The following is an 18,262-nucleotide window of genomic DNA, read 5'->3' on the forward strand; positions in this document are numbered from 1 at the left end:
AATGAATGTTCCTTCCTAAGTGCATGACTGGGTCTGTGTACTTCTGGCACATTGTTTTTCTAGTTGAAGTAGTGAACACAGGTCCTGGGACTTTCCTACTTCAACCTCCGGAATGCTTCCCTCTCAACATTCAGGGGCTTCCTGACTGAGAAATAAAGCGCCTGTTCCCACATGACAAGAATACTAGTTCTTCTTAATGAGCCCAGGTCCTGGAGAGAGAGATGCATTTTACACAATGTATCTCTAAGGCTGCAAAACCATTTACAAAAAAGAAAAAAAAAAAAACCCAAACCCTAACATCCAAACACTTGTTTAGCTACCGGAAGTGATGAATAATGACGACAAACAAAGAAAACACTGACAGTGTTCATTTTTCCCTGAAGTGATTTTATTACAAAGTTCATGAGGACTTACAGTATTACAAGAGAATTTGTCAACATGCTGAAACAGAACAAAGCAGAACACAGGATTTAACAAACTGGTAAGATAAGACAATCCACTGTTCACGATAAACATAAAAACTGATTAAGTCCTCAGGAGGTGGGAGCCGGTGAATGACTACAGTGCAGGCATAGAACGGCCACATTCACACTGACTCAGCAAAGGTCAATCCAACCAAGGCAAGATGTGCACATCTCAAGAAAACATGTTACAATTTTTATATGCCATCGGCTTTTCTCAGTACTTTTAGAAAGCTTCACTTGTATGTACATAAAACTGTACAAAAACATGGCATCACAAGCATTTTATCCTATATAAATATACCAACAATTAGGATAACAACTAGATTCTCTCTTGCAAAGACGTATTTTCAAGGCAATTGTCTTTGTTCTAGATGAACAGTGAAAAAATGAAATGTTCAGATAATTTCAGTTCGTTTGGGAGAGGGCCTTCTGAATATGAACCAGCGCTGACATTTCAGAAAGTTAAAAATAAAGAAAAAAGAGTAAACAGTATCTACCAATTATCTTTGGAATTCATGCTAAAATCATTGCCTGCCTGACAGCAGGCACAGCGTTGTGGAGATCTATGTACACTACACCACCAACAGACTTCTTTATTTTTTTCACACAACCAGTTTGCTAAGAGTCTTTGATCAGTAAGAAAAAGAAAAAAAAATCTCTTGCCAATTTCAGAACGGTAATTTGTCCATCTGTCCACAGAAATGATCACCATACAATACACACTACAGATAGGCAAAAGATACTCAAGTGAATTCAACATTAAATCAATGTTAAGTACAAATTAAACATTATTCAACATAGTTTCGAGTGTTTTTAGGTGCTCCGTGATGTCCTCTTACTTGGATCAAGGAGAACTGTTCTGTGTTTGAGAAAGAAGTAACCACAGTTCATTCAGCATGAGTTCAAAAGAAAGGTCAAACCTGGTGATGTATTGTTCCAGAAGTGAGTAGCAGGAGGTCATTATTGGCTGGAGCAAGAGAGTCCAACTTATCAAGAGAGTGGGAAAAGAAACCCAGGCTTGTTTTTGTTTTGGACTTAAATCAAACTCTCGCCATCCATTTGGATCAGCAACCGACAGTTCTGACACATCTGCTAAAAGCCTATTTATTCCATATATATATATATATAGATATTTTTTTTTGTGATCAAAGACACAACTCAAAACGTATTCCAAATTTACATCGTGACACATAGGCTGGAGCTGAATCTGAATCCAGTCAATGCTTTTAGACAGATCGAGTTTTGACTGAAGCTATGTGACACTGATTTTATCCCTCATTGGTATCTTTCTCACTTGTTATTAATTCCAGGTCAGTGATCTTACCCGCTGTTTTCAGTTCATGAAGCGGCTAGCCACAGCTTTGAGAGGGGAGCTCGGGAGAGCCGTGGGGGTTTAATCACAGTGTATCATGGCTGTTGTTTGAATTTTACGTAAGTCGCTAAATGGCTTTGAAAACAGCATAATGTGCTTTCTCCCCCTCAAGGCAGGATAATCGCCCACCTTATTTAATCATGGCCATGTCCAGTAATTTCCATATGTTTTTGCGTTAATTATTCTAAACGTGGCTTTCAATGGCAGCATGATGAGGTAAGTGCTGATAAAAAAAATACCCCCTTTAACTGATTGTAGCTCTGTGGGTGGATTTGCATTATCTGGTGGGTGCCGTGTCCTGGGGTATGCTCACACATGCCCCAGCTCAGGACTTATTACTCACCCTAATTAGGAAATGTCCATTCCAGGCTCTTCCGCCCTTATTCAGAGACACAGTCTTACTGTGGAAATACTATACAGAGGTGAAAGGTATCTACAAATCTAATCAAATCAATGTTTAAATCAAAGACAACGACTAGCTCTTCGATGTTGTAAGGCAGGCTAGTGGAGTCATCATTAACACCCAATTACTGACTAATACATGGTGTCCTTCAGACACACAGTATCCTTCAGATTCACTTGGAAAATCTTTGCGAAGATAAATGAAGCCCATGGGCATGCCCTGTTTTTGTTCTCTGCTCAATAGCCAGAGGAGGATAAATGCCTAATAACTTATTAAGCATGTTGTCCTCAATACAAGGAAATATATAATTAACAGGCAGTTGCGGCAAAATTAAGCCTTACTCCTACCACTGTCACTGTATTTGCAGGTATCGAATCAAATATTTATTTCAGCTTTTATTGTTGGAATCTTTCATGTCAGACCAACATTGTTAAATCACTAATTTCAGTGTGTATTGAATTCACCTCTGCAGAAGCATTTGTCCAGTGAGAGCTGACAATTAACATTGAAAATAGCACATACCACCTATCCAGTTCACATCATATTCACGCTCAATAAGTGCTCTATCTCTCTAGTGTCTCTCAACACTCAAGTGCCCTTTCCTGTAAATAATTCCTTAGGCCTTCATTAGATCAACACAAGTTCTCCTAAGCCGTGAGCGGAAAGCAGTATGAGTTTTAGAAAAAAATGGACTGTGAATTACACAGAGAGCCCATCTGATTGTCACAACAGAGAAGAGCTTTCTCAACCGATACACTGGTATACTGTCATCAGCAGAGTAAAAAGCCAATCAGAACGTGTCTCGCGAGTGCTCTGCGTTTGGTCATTGTGACTCTGGGGTACTGTGGCCAAGTCAACCGTTTTCATGATGAACGATAGGTCACAGTGCTGCGAGTCAGTGAGACATAATGTCAGTTTAAATGCTGCCACACAGCTCTCTCCACCAAGTGGAAGAGCTCTACAGGGAGCAGAGGTAAAGGCCATTCTACTATGATTAGGGGTCGAAGGGGGTGCGTGTGTGTGATTGTGTGAAGCGGATAAATGCCTTCCACAATATTGAGCTCCACTCCGGGAGATGGTTTTTAATCAAGTTTAAACAGCAGCATAAAGAAAAGCTTAAATATGCTAAAACTCTGAGGCATTGTTTTTTTCAGCTTATGCCAGACAAAAATATATGTAGAACACACCATTCAAATGTATTTACAGCACTGTACATTAAGATAGACCATTGTATTTGATTGTTAGTCAAAAGTGTTAAGCCTTTTGATATGGCCTGACTGGCTGTCTATTAAATTAGATGTAGCAATGGCACAAGAGCACTGATCACAACTTTCAGTTTCAAGAGATCACTTCACAGAATGGGACTTTGCTAACTACAGTAATGATTAGGTTCAATCTGTGTTTCCTATTCATCTGACTGAATTGCATCCCATCAAGATTTCCAATAAATAAATGAGTGAGTGCATCAATTAACTTTGTGGAGTCACTCATAAATATGCTAATAAATTAATATTTTAAGGAGAAAATGAGAAAAGCAGTGATCGAATGGGTCACAGCCTATATTGTTAACTTCAGATTGGGCGTTGGCTTCAATGTGTGGACAGCCTGTTTCTCCTTCTTGAGGGGAGTGTGTATTTTCTTTAATTGTGTATTGATCAGATGAATATGTTCCTCACAGGTAAATTTCTCTTTTTGGAGTGTGAGCAGAAGGAGAGGTGGGTGGAAACTCAGAGGCTACGCTCAGGGGCACCTCCTCTAAGGGGCAGTCCTGATTGGCGTCATGACCACTGCTGGAATAGGCACTGCGGGAGGGCGGAAGGCGCGGCCGATGCTCCTCACCACCCAGCCTGGCGTTCCCATTAGCCAGGCGTCCCAGGCTCCCTCTGTCTTGGTAAGGCACGAAGGTGGAGAGTTTCGGGGGGTTCCTGGTCTTGCGTACAGGGGAGGGATGCCCAGGCATCCAGCAGGCGTCTGAATGGCCCAGTTCACTGCACTCAGTTGTGCAGTTTCCAGTCATTGCCACATCAGGGAGGGAGCGGATATCTGCGGGCAGGAGAGAGCAGAAAAGCACCATCAGAGGGAGTTTCACAGCGACAAACACTGGAGCAATTTTCATTTAAAAAAAAAGTTGTAAAAAGGCATTTGTGAACAGAAATGGTGTCATTTGAAACACCCCGTGAAACCCACCCCCCTCCTTGAGATCTTTGCAGCTGTTGCTAAGCAGTAAGCAGCAGTTGCTATGTAGCTGTTGCTATGCACTGTGTAATGAGCACTACTGTGTGTGTGTGTAGCCCACGAGCTGATGTGATACATTCAAGAGACGGCATGCTGTGTCTATGTCATTTAGAAGTATCCAACAGCAGTTTGTCTGCTATGTTTGTAATATATCATTGTGTTGTTAACATGTTCAACAGCAGTGAGTTAATTTCTATTAGTTGTGATTTGCATGCTGCAACTGATGCTCCAAGCAGATGTCAACATGAAAAAAAAATACTACAGGAATGGACATAATGGAACAGCCACACATACTGGGGAGGTACAGTGTTTGGTTACAGAGAGAATAGCTCGATCCCTCTGGGCAAAACCATTGCTGAATGAGTTATTGATTGACAGTACTGAAATGAGTTCCCCTGCCCTTGATTCTCATCAATTTTTTATTCAACTGTTCCTAATTAAATAAATGGGTCCACGACCCAGTGACCTCGTTTCACTGTGGAAGCTGTGAAATCTTCCAAAATAAGTTTGCTTCAGCTAGCTCTCACAACTCGCATGTTTCTCTCATGCTTGTAAAAGCGACAAAGGCCCCATTTATTTATTCATCGCTAATGTTCAGCTGCCAGGCAGCAGACTGGTTAAGCAGACCACCTGTTGACAAACTAAACATACAGCCCGTATTAAATTTAAATACCACTCAATTTATCTTTGTTATCCCTTCAGACTCAGCCTGAGATGGCCAGATCAATGTCTGAAGAGCAGACAGCTGAGATCCGCGTGTGCGTGCAATGTCGCCGATGTGTAAAGTTTTGATTGCCGTGATAAATGCATTACTGCAAATGCCACAATAGTGACCACGCCATCGGACGAGACATCCGTCGCGGGAGAGCTGTCTTGTTTTGCGGCTACAGGACGGTGCGCGAATGAGAGCAAATGTTCTTGTTGAGAAAGCAGAAAGCCCGCCGCTGAAAGAAGCTGGTGCATGTGAATGATGTAACCACAAGAGGTGACGTATAAGAGGCAGTGGTTCGCAGCTAACAGAGAAAATGCCAGTTTGACTGTAAGCCTGTGAGACACAACATCAGTATTGTGCTCATGACCAGTGGCAAGATAATTATCTCACAAAAATGCCAGATCTCTGAGGCTACGGGAAAAAAGAAGAAGAAAAAAGCACAGCATCTGGTTCAACGAGGATTCAGTCAATCAAAGGCGAAAGTGGGAAAAGCTTGTGTGCTAAAGATGTTAAAAGCTCTGATGTTTACTAAAAATAAAAGCATGGCATTAAGCTTAATTTGTTGTCCCTATTTGTGTCTAAAATATTCCTTTCCCCTGGGTAAACTACATACAATTACCTCTTTATTATTATTATTTTAATAAACAATGATCGGGCATCTATTGTTGCAGTTAATCTCATTGCTCCTGTAATCCTAAACAGCTAGATGTTTAGGCTATTTAATACTTTCACTTCACAACTGAGCACTGTTCTTATTCATGCTTAATTACATCATTATGCTTAAGTGGCAAATTCCTATATCTGTTTAGTAGGTCAATGTCAGCGTACTAATATTAATTTCATAAGAATGAACAACACTTTTACGGTTGATTAAGAACAAGGAGCTACAATAAATGAGGAATGCGAGCGTGTACACGTTGAGGTGTGTGTGTGTGTGTGTGTGTGTGTGTCTGTGTTTATTGCCTCATGCAAGATGACTGGAGTTTCATTTTCTCAGTTCCGCTAAGAGCATTGTCTGTATGCATCGCTGCAGCAAAGTGGACTCTTGCTACAAAAAGATGTTCATGGGAAGAGAGCTGGAGAGAGGGTTGAGGAGTCTGTTTCTAAGCGCAGGCACAGTTGTGTAGGAATCTACCCCAAAAGGATTTCACACTTGATTAAAACCTCTCCACAGCTTCCAGGAGGTTTATGCCACACCAAGAGGGCCTCGTGTTAAAATCAGCACAGCTCCACATCTACGAATTACTGTACAGGAAAAAGGAAAGACTTCACTGTACTGGTTTCCGAGAGACTTCACATGCCACAACTGGGCATGTTCCTTATAAATTAGGCATTGCCATTATGTGTCCGCATATAGGACCGCAAACTCACAGTAAGCTCCTGAAATTCACAAATGTCCTGTTGGTCTGTTTAATTTATGATTTCTCTTTGAACTCAGTAGAGATAAATGCCATATAGGGGAACGCTGAATACTGTGACATCTTCACTCACTGTCAGGTTGGTTATTGACTTCAGGTCGGCTGTATTTTTTGTGATTTTTTTTTTTATAAAATATAATGTGGAATTATTTAATGAAATGCCAACTAAAAGAAAACATGTAATGCGAAATGATGCCATGCACCACTGACAGGAATTAGAGCACATTCTGAACCACGCTCATCATCATCAAGGGCCAGAAAATCAGCAGTGACAGCTAAATACACGACTAGCTTGCCAAAGTCTGCCATTTTCTTCCGACGGTGCCAAAGTACATATCACACGTCATTAAGCGAGAACATACAGCAGATACTTTAATGTCAGATATTTTAGTAGGCCATTACCTTGACTGTTAGTGCTTTATCTAAATTTCATATGGTTTTATTTATAATCTAGCTTTGACATACAAGCTGTTCTTAATGCACAATTTAGCGAATAGCAGGGGTACATTCAACTTCAGCTCGCTGTGCTGCTGCATGCTGTCATTAGCACTCTGCAGTGCGTTTCATTGCCAGCCACCCATGTCAGCTCAAAACAGTTTTTAACGTGCAATAATAATGGATTAGTTATTGTGTAGTGATGACAGAATGTTATGATAGTGTCTCATTTGTGAAAGCACAAATTTTTACATTTGCTTCTACTGACCTTTCTGTCACACTCAAATCCATTTTCACACACACACACACACACACAAAAAAATCAATATTGGTAATTATACTTTTGTGTCCGCCTTTTGCTGTGGCCATTAGCCATCTGTAGCTGTACTACAGTCCACTTACAGTGTGGCACAAAACTGTCCACTCTGTGCATCAAAACACACTCCCACGCTTAGCTGAAATGATCATTGTTTGAATATTTGGTGGACACAATGAAGCAAATGGGTCAACCACAGGTTGAAGGAGCAGCCAAAGGCACAGAGGGAAAATAGGTATTTTCTCACCCACTCAACCCTGTTTTCTGCTGTACCTATACCTGAAATAAATCTGCTCACAGTCTGGAACAAACCCTTTAGAGTTTATAGTCGTGTATGTCATGGATGGCGAGCCAAGGTGGACAATTGAGAACAGATGGGCAAACCACAGCACTATTATGCCAGTGGCTGAAACAGGCTGACTGGATTTAGAGAGCTTGCGATTTGGTTTTGAAGAGCAGTGACTCAATGACATTGCTTTCTTTCTGCACAGCAGAATCCTTTTCCTCTAGACTCACAGATAGATTGCACCTGTAGCGTTCTCCTTTTATAGTGGGTCCGTCCCATCTGCTTGCTTAAAGCAATATCATGGAAAAGAAAAACAGCAATTTCTACCTTCTCCCAAATTTAGAACCACATCAGCGACTTGCAGTGAACCTTAGCCAAGCTTCTAAAAGCACCTCAGCTGCAGCAGCATAACATGTACTCCACAGTGCAGTTACAGAGTGGGGGTACACACAGAGCTTAACCCCCTGGCTGACAGATACATGTGAGGGGTGGGTTTGCATGCTGCTTGCATCAGGGTGCCAGTGGGAGGTGTTGAGTGTCTGAGGCAGGCTTCCTCATCGTCTGATCCCCTGCCCACGGGTATGGGGGAAGCTGCCTCTTCCTGAGATTTCACACTGCTCCTCTCTGTTTGATTGCAAATGCTGCCTCTCCCCACCGGCTGCTTTGCAGCGTACGCGCCAGACCGCTATGATCGATGGTGAACAAATATGAGAGACCTACAGCTTACGGAGGGATAACAGTGGAAAAAACCCCAGCTACAATCGTTTGGGAGTGTGCAAGAGATATCAACGGTATATTTGTGGTACCTGCAAACAGTTTATGAGGTAAATGACTACAGAAGTTCCAACAAACAAAAGGAAGGAAGAAGAAGAAATATCCCAGATCTGAGCAGACGTTAGTGTCTGTGTGTGTGTGTGGTGGCTATCGGTATAATAACTGGGTGTGAATGCATAGTGTGGCTGTCATCCTCTGCGAAGAAAAACAAGAAACCAGGATTTTGTATTTCTTTAGCTATGACATGTCAAGCCTTGTTATTCAAGTGTTCTCAGTAAGCACAGTAAGCAGAAGCTACCAAAAACATTTTTTTTCTCTCCAGAGGAGTACATTTTTAAAGGACTGAAACTTGCTACAAGTGCACAAACATAGTGTTGACATGCACATTTTCCTTGCTCATTGTAATGGAATCCAGAAGAACAAAAACAGTTTGTAACCTCAAACGTGCACTTTCACATCTTGCCAGCCTAACTAGAACATGCAGGCTTGTAAGCTTTGTCACCTTAACTACACAGACACTGATGGGTGAGATAAAGCACGGTAAAGCTCTTTTTGTTATAATACTGCGGCGGCGTTCTAAAGATGATGCAGATTTCTTAAAGCATCGTTTTTGTGGAACAACCCCCGCTCTCGAGATCACTATGTTTTTCTTTCATACGGTTGCATGAAATGATGCTCTGAAGATGACAATGTTAAGCATAGTTTAGTTTCTGTTAATGAAAAACTTCAGTCTGTTTGAACCCTTAATGGTCGATTGTTTTGGTGGAGACAAGTTCAGCAATTCTCAGTGAAACTGTACAGAACGTGATGGCAGGATAAGAATGTGTATTGAGTTTTAAAACACATGTCAGAACCTCCTTCAAAGACTCTTTAAGATCTGAATTCTCAGCTTGCTGAGCGGGCCGGCCTCTCGCTGACAGAGGCTGATGAGTGGACATGTCGGCCAGCCGCACGTCAGGAAAATATGCTGTAGATGGTTCATTGGGTGATGGTACACCTCCTGTCAGTTCTCTCACCATCCACCATTTTGTCTTAGAGTTCCTTTATTTGAAAACTGCCTTTTGTGTCACTGCGTCTGACAAAGCCTTAGCACCTGCTGACAGATCACGCTATGCACCAGCTCCTCCAATTGAGAAGTTGATATGCGGTGTGATATGTCAACCAATACTAAGGCTTTGTCAAACTGTAACACATACGCAAGGCGTCTTCAGATAAAATAGATTCAAAACACAGGTGATAGGCTCGGCAAGATAGCGATACGCTTTGTTTCGTGAGTGATATAATTGTTTCTCTGTTAGTGCACAAACATGTGTTTGAAAAATGTATGTGGAGAAAAGCTTCATGCTTCTGCTGACAGTTGTATGTTTGGCATGCCGGCCAATTACGGACTGGAGATTGGATCCTGAAACTTGACAGCAAAAGTATTGATCTGTAACACCTGGGGCCTGTACTACCGAGTAAGTTCAACATATCATTTCGTTATCACGAAACTTAAATTCAAGCTATTGCATTCCTGTAACCAGCAACAAGGTCGCTAGAGGCTGGGGAATCTGTTTAATATCAAAATATTATTTGCAACTAAGGTCAAATGGATTTTGGAAGAAAGAAATAAAGTTTAAAAAAAGGCTTAATCACCATGTTAACCAATCTCACTAAAGAGCTTGCAGAGAGTGACTCTTTGTAAACTGACTGGGGGCATATTGTTAGGACAAAAGCATGATTATTATACCTTTATCTATGAGACATATTCAAAGGAGTAGCATGATATAGCATCTGAAGCGACGTTGGAGTCTTTCATTTCCCTCCACAGTCCAAAAGCATGACTTAACAGATCATTTTAAGTTGGCTGTGAATGTGGATTTAAACATGAATGGCTATTTGTATCTCTGAGTTATCCCTGTGATAGATTATTTCTTTAGGCCAGGGTAAGCTAATGTTTCACAACAACTTCTCAGTATTAAAAGTTTGACAGGGATTGTTTAAAAAAATGATTCTTGAGAGTTTTTATTTTATTTTATTATTACAAATAGCCTTTTTTTAATTATTATGCTTCATATGATAACACTGTAGAGAATAGCCCTAACCTCAGTCCTACTGAAGAGTTGCTGAATATGCTTAAAAAACAGGTCTGTGCCAAATAAATAAATAAATTAACTCTACCAATTCTGCGAGAAAGAGCGGTCAGATATCCAGCCAGAGGTTTTGCCACAAGCTTGCTGATGGCTACCACAAGCATCTGACTGAGGCGAAACTTGCTGAGGGACATTCAAACAAATATTAGTGGGGGTGAAAAAAGAAATGAAAAGAATCCTTAAAAGCCCAAACTTAGCATAAAGTTCATGTCCATATATATGTGGATGTATCGTGCTTGTTACTCTGCATGTTTTACGCTACTAAAGTAAAAATAATTACCTATATCACTTCACCTAAATCTTTTATTAAGGCAGTCAGCTTGGAAGCTTGGAGACTATAAACAGTATTACTCTGTATGCTGTATTCACTCTCATATTCATTCAGAGAGAGCTTCGGGGACAGAGTTGAATGTGCGCATTGAGTTTGAATCACATTAGTTAGACATCAGTGATCTACTGTAAATCTTGAAATTTGCATATGTTCTTCAGGCCAATGCAGGTATTTTATTAATGCTGTTCATTTAAATCTTTACCGTGGGCTGTGCCACATTTGATGAAGGATGTAATGCTAAGCAGGGAGACACTGATTGTGATTAAAATGTACAGTTTCAGAAATATGTTAACTACGATGCTAAACACAGTTAAACACAATATAAAGGGACATGAATTATTTGTCACTGTCAATACAGTCGAAGAACATCTTAAATTAAATAAGAATTACAATGATTACATACACATTTTAGCTTTGCAGGTTTTTTTGGCAGTGCTTTTTGCAATCTTATAATATATTTATACTTGCATAATTATATTTAAACCCACTTTGCTTCTTCCGCGCTGTGGTTCTCTTACTCCTGAAATAGGAAACCTCAAATTTCCCATTCAGTTTTCCTTATAATTTAATTAGAAATACTCCTAGAGATGCAGACGAAATCCCTGTGGTGTTGGGTTGTGACTGAATGCTCAATAATCAAATGTTTTTCTTTTTTTTTCCCTTGATACAACTATATAACATTGACTGTCATCAGCATATAAAAACTTGATTTCTAGCTAATAATCTGATCAACTGCTATCCTTTGTGCTCCTATGTGTCTGTCTGAAGTCAGTTGCTGGAGCAAATTAATTGATTATTAAAAGAAAAACGGTGTAATGACTGGTGACAGTGCTGAGGTTGGAAGAGAAGATGAAGCCGAGAAATGTGACCACCAAAAATACCTTTTATGTGAAGTTTACGGTTGGGAAATATTGTCGTGATAATTAAGCGGAGCGTTTCATCACCCAAGCCATTCTCTGATTACTGTGTGACATTTACTTCAAGAGTCACTTGTCTATTCCTGTCTCATACCCAAACGTTCTTTCTTCCTCTTGTCTGAATGTCTCTTTCTTGGTCCCTGCCTTTGAAGCTTTCCTTCCCTGCTTTAGGCCCTTTCTATGGCCCCTTTCAGAGTGGCAGCACTTCATGGCCACATACTAGCAGGTAGAAGATGTTTCATTTTGTAAATGCTGAAAAGGAAATCTAAACATTGAGTCCCCAGCCTGTTAGTGTTTGTTGAATTCAAGTTCCAAGAAGCACAATATACTTAATAAATATTAATGTTCTGCTTTTCAAATGACAGCAAAAAAAAAAAGTGGTTGCACTGGAAACATTTTTTTCCCTCATCAATAAGAAAATCAAAGCCTTCCTTACATGTGATGTCCATGTCTAATTATCAAAGAGGAATTATTTTCTTCTCAGGATTTTCCCCTGGAGTATATTTCTATGCAGAACTTTGATGCTCACTATCTTTCGCTCATTGATCTTATTGACATGCAACACGGATGTATTCCATAATCCATTTGTTGTTCTTCCTCACCTTTCGATCAAGATGGTATCGCTTTGCTAATTCTGCCTTTGATCTCAGCAGTCTGCAATGTGAGACATGGTTAACTTGGGAGCACTAACATTAGCTGCTAATTAGCCTACACCTGCGCAGGGCTTTGAATAAAAAGAATAGAAATGATAAAGTCACACACAGAGACTGTATCCAATCTGAGGTGATATATTTTTAGTAGGTTACAGAACCTCGCCTACGGCATGTTCCGTGATGACTTTTAACACCTAATCTTAATTCATATCCTTTAACCAGAAACCAATGTGGCAGACTTGGATTTATAGCAGGGTATCTTTTCATCTACATGTATTGAAGGCCATGTATATATAGCTACTACAAAAAAATTTAAATAAAACATTAACAGGAGGTACATAATTTCCACCACCAGTATGGACAAACATTGACATAATCTCACAAAATCCGATCTTTAGAATCGCGTAAGCCGCCCATGTGGCAGATAAATAATGACCCAGGAGAGGCAAAGCTTTATTCGACTATTTACTGTAGATAGAGTGTTGCTGCATGACTGACAATTCTCTGGAAAGTCAGCATACTAACGCAGTGAGATGGAAAGCTCTGTTACCACAATGCTCTCGACAATACAGCTATGTGTTTGGAGCAGGACAATTCAAATTTGTATTTCACAGCGAAATATGAAAATTGCCTTTTGTGTAGAAGAAATGCTACAGGAAAAGAACAGCGGCAATCCCCCAGTGCTTCTCCACCCATTTATCCTCTTTTTTTTTTTTTGGACAAGGCTTCGATTAGGGAAAGGGGAAAAATAACACATTGAATCAAAAGCATGATTGAATGTGTAATTATTAAAGGAAAATGAAAATTTCAGTTTTTAAATATGCACGAAGACGGCAGGGGGTCATCAAGCTTTTAACACCAGCTTGATTCGGCCCTCTCCTGTTGTTCTGATCTGTTGCGTTTAGCTGCTACTGTTTGACTTTTATGAAGCTTTTGTTTGGTGAAGAATAGTCAACTTTGATGCTTTTTTGACATTACTGAAGTAATCATCTAATGCAATAACAAAATACAACTTAATATTTTCTCAGTGGAGAATCAGGAGTACATGTAATGTGGCCTGTCTGGAAGACTGAGTATTTTGGTTACTAGAATGAGAACCACACCTTCACTTAAGTAACATCTTATATATTAAAGGCACTTTTAAAGGAGCGCCATAAATGTTTTATCAGCTTAAAATGTCATAAATGGCCAGGGCATACACTTCATTATGAGATAATAAAATGAAAATTTAATGCACTGATGGGCAAATTGGGTCATGTACACAGCAGTCGTCTGGGTCTGTCTGTGACCCTGGGTGTGCATGGCATACAGTCCCTGTTTGGCTAAAACATGTCTTTTTTTTTTTTTTTTAGTGTTACATTTTAGCTACCATGTAATTATGCTTAGTGGGAGGCAACCAAGTGCCATGGTAATAAAAATAACTAAGTGGGAAATCAATACCTGAAGGAAAAAAAAACAAATACCAAAGGCACAACAAGAGTAAACATCTGAAGATTTTTCTTTTCATTAAAGTGTCTTCTCTCGCCATCTGTTTTCTCAGGGCCTGTGGCGGCTGTATGTTTGATGGGTGCCTCATCTCCAGGCTAGATACTGTTTCAGTAGACAGCTCATCAAGATGAGTGACAAGTGTTGGGGCCTTGCACATGGCATGACCATCCAAGAGGAAGTTACCCAAAGGGAAATTGGGGAAAAAAAAAAAGGAAAGAAAAAGATTAAAGTTAAAAGAGGTTGCATGAAGACCAACAGTACATGTCTCTGTTCCAGCTCTGCTGTTTAATCGTGACTGATATTTTCTAGTTCCCAACTACAGAGTCAATACACGCTCTAATTAGACCGAAGATCTAACAGGAATGCATGGTGAGACCGAGCTGCGTAGTCATGCAATATTCTGTCAGAATTACTTTGCCTTGAAACAAGGACTATTTAGGGATAGTCCACTATATAATGTAGCTTTAAACAGAGTTTTGAAAGATCCAAAGAATTTAAGAATTGATTAAATAATCAGTGAGGTGCAACATGGATCAAAAACACGGGCAGGGCCCTGGAAATATCCTGATGATTTAGTTCAGTATGGAAGTAAAATGTCAGTGATGTCATCTTAAATGCACAACTGTATTATATTTGGCCATGAGGGTAAGCAAGACTAATTCAGGTCATTTTATTTAGCTCGAGGCATGTATGCTATTGACTGCCTGATATACCATGTTAACATAAAACTGCAAATTAAGAATTGATTCTTCCACCGGAGGAAAAAGCGAGAGAGATTAAAAAAAATGCACTGTTCCTTTTCATTCTGTGTTCAGAGCACAGTTTCAGTTTCACTGGATGCAGGCCTCATTGAGTTTGTATGGTCCCTCAACTGTAGTGAATTCTGCGATATCTGTAAGAAAGCCTTAAAGCGAGAGCGACTCTGTCCCTGTGAGACTCACTGGAAATAAGGAAATGCATGTCAGACCCATACAGTACAATTCCAGTCCCTCAAGTGCCATCCATCATTGAAGGGCAGAACACTAGTTAGAGGGAGGTTCAGCGGCTCTCAGTCCCCATCACACTATGATGGAAAGATGACCCCCGGGCTTACTCTGACGCCGGCCTGAGCTGCCCAACCAACTGAGGTTGAAGTGGAACTGGCCCCTAGCCAGCCTCTCCTCCCCCCCGATGCATAGCACTCTACCTGCACTATGAATCACATAGACTGGGTAAGACCCAGTGAGAGCAACAGAGCTCTACCACCACTTTCTATTTCTGCCTCCATAACAATCCCTGAAGTTTCAAGTCAAGATCCCCTGGTTCTGCCGGTGGACACTCAGCTGAAAAGAAGCCACGAGCGACGCCAAGCTAATTAAGAAAACTTTCTTTATGTGCGTTTATAAACTTGTAGTTTTAAGCACAAATTTACACACACATCACCACCTCCAAACCTGCTGCTTCAGCACTCTGTTGCCCAGACTCACTGGCACGGCAAGAGCAGGCAGCGTGCTATCCAATTTTTGCCTAAGTATAGGGAGCTATCCACTTTTGTTAGAGTAATACATGAGCACATCTAAAGCTTAGGGATAGTGGCTTAGGCACACTGGCTCACTCATTCATTTTACAAGCTTAGTGCTAAAACCGGACAATTTCAGTGGCAGCATGGTGTAAAAAGCACTATTTATGGAGCCTAATGTGCGCTTATATGCATGTCCTTTCCTTTCAGCACATAATTCTAAACACTTATCTGGGTTTTCAGCCATGTTATATACATGTGGATAAGAGTTGAGTGGCTTGTGTAAATCATATGGAAGAGGGCAATGGACCTGTCCCTATGAAACATAGACCTTCCACAAATTCTCACATTTATTTGCTTTCCTCTTTTTTTTTTGCAAAACAAGCAATAAAACTGGACAAATATTACAATATTAAGAACTAAAGCCCAAATAAATTCCAGGTTCTGATAAAAACATGCTATTATAAGGGATGTTACCACAGCCTTTGAGTCAGCTGGTCACAATGATGAAACGGCAGAGAAATCACTTTTATGTGTAAAAGAAGGTAGTCTGAAATCAAATGCAAGGGCTAGATTTATTGGGATAATGGGACTTCTGTTCGGGTTCCATCTATTTCACATGTGGCTGCAATCTCTGGCACACAATAAGTCAGTTCACTCGAAGAGACAATAAGCCAACTCTGTACTTTGCTACAGTTAATGGTCTGAGATGTAATAACATGTCCCTTCTGTCACAAAGCCCCTTTCAAAGGTCTGCAGTCATTTGACAAATAGTCTAATATGTGTGGCCAAAGTTTGGGATGAGAGCACGAGGCTCATTGTTAGTGATCACACAAGCGAGAGCACATTTTCAAATTGGGCAAAGGAAAATCTAGACACATTCAAAACTGTGACGTGTTGACACATCATCAGTGCCATTTTGGATTCAGCTGTATTGTCCCATGAAGTCATTTGTAAAAGTGTTATAGTTTACCATTGTCCATGGTGTCAAAGCCACATTCAGGTTATTGAGTTTAATTCTGCTCCAGTTAGGCTCTTCCAGTGACCTATTTGCTCTGAAATAAACCTACAAACAATCAGGGGGCAACAAAATAGCAGCAGCTGATGTGAGCATAGTGTAATGCGTGTGCTAGAATGAGCTCAGGATTATAAGCGTATTACTCATGACAACATGCCTCAGGGGACCACTTGTAAGGACTTTTTTTCTGCAGAAGCCTCCAGAAAACTGCCAGTCCCATGACCTGCCCCTTCTCTGGGTGGTGGCAGTTCCAGCAGTGGCTGGCATGGGCCACAGTGCTGTTGTAGCCTGACATACTCTAGTCCACTCAATAGTACAAACAGGCAGAGACACTGACAATGCATAATGGCATCTGTTGGAAGAAACCCACACCCCTGCATCAGCATGCTTTACTGGCACCTAGGCAGGAGCCCAAGCAGGCACTCATGGACAAACGGGCTCAGTTATTCCATCTTTCAGGTTTTTTTTTCGTACATCTTTATTTGCTAAATAATAATTTCCTAATATATATAATATATTAGGGCTGCCACGATTAGTCGACTAGTCACGATTACGTCAACTATCAAAATCGTCGACAACAGATTTAATAGTCGACGCGTCGTTTGAAGCTTCGTAAGATCGCAAAAGACGCAGGAATAAGTAGTAGGATTTAAGAGTGTAATAACGGACTGAAACAGAAGATGACAGCACGGCATGTACAAGGATGCCAGCTGCCGTTAAACCCCAAAGAACAAGAAGAAGCTGTGTCCCAGAATTCATAGCGCAGCCCAGCTCAGTTTCCAACAATGGTGGCAGATAGTTAGTTTTAATATTACTCTTATTATTCTTTCTGGGTCACAAAATAAACATTTAACATATTTTCAGGCGAGAATGTAACTGTGTAAACCTCAAATATCTGCTCAGTTTATCAAGACACCACATATTTTCGAAAGTGCTCCGATGTTTTCGGAGACGTCTGTTACCCACTAGATCGATAGCTAGCCGGGGGCAAGGCTCACTAGAGCCCGTGAGAACACCGGACTCCAGGCAAATCGTTTTCAAACCCACCACCGTCTATATGTCTATATATATATATATATATATATATATATATATATATATATATATATATATATATATATATATATATATGTTTCAATGTCCTGAGTGAAGACTAGCAAAAACAGTAGTGCTGCCTGTGTGATACTGATATGGCAAGCAGAGGAAAGCAAAGGAAAGCCCCATGACAACAGTTCAAACGGAACAAATATATGACGCTTCATGCATTATCTGTGAGATCTAAGGCAGGGAAAATCAGACAGCATTTCTAAAGAACCTTATTTTCATGCAAATGCAATTTTTCCCATTTTATCTCAACCTTCTCAATAGCCCATATGGCAGTGAGTCCGCACAGAGGAAGACACGGGGAGACCTCATGCTGGGCAAGCGGCCACATCAAAATTCCTCCATCTGTGGTCAATTGGGTTTGTGTGTGTGTGTGTGTGGGTGCATGTAAGTACCTGTCTGCAATCTACCTATGTCTGTGCTAGCCCTCATATCACAGCCAAGATCCCCATCCACTGATTCCTGGAAGAGTGATTATTGTCTAGGCTGGAGTGAACAAGGCGGGACTGATGGTCAAACCAGTGTCCCAAAAAGAGAGGAGGGCTTATCGTAGGTCCTGGGACTTATTATTCAGAGGTCTGGGATAGGTGAGCGTTTTTTTATATGTTGTATTATGTGACTCCAGCTGAAACACAATATATTTGTTTTGCTTAAGCTAATGTTGGCAAAAATGAACAAAACCTCCAGTCACGTTTTTTTTCCCCTT

General features: G+C 40.6%; 1 protein-coding gene across 1 annotated transcript in view; it reads right to left on the reverse strand.

Annotated features, from left to right (window-relative positions):
- Positions 1-366: 366 nt before the first annotated feature.
- Positions 367-18,262, reverse strand: part of pcdh1a (protocadherin 1a) — a 97,560-nt gene continuing 79,664 nt past the window's right edge. The window contains exon 5 of the mRNA XM_085174386.1: positions 367-4,282. Within this exon, the coding sequence (XP_085030512.1) occupies positions 3,912-4,282 (371 nt within the window). The 3' untranslated portion in view covers positions 367-3,911. The remainder of the gene's footprint in view (positions 4,283-18,262) is intronic.

The sequence above is a fragment of the Neolamprologus multifasciatus genome, chromosome 10, assembly GCF_963576455.1.
Source record: "Neolamprologus multifasciatus chromosome 10, fNeoMul1.2, whole genome shotgun sequence".
NCBI lineage: Eukaryota > Metazoa > Chordata > Actinopteri > Cichliformes > Cichlidae > Neolamprologus > Neolamprologus multifasciatus.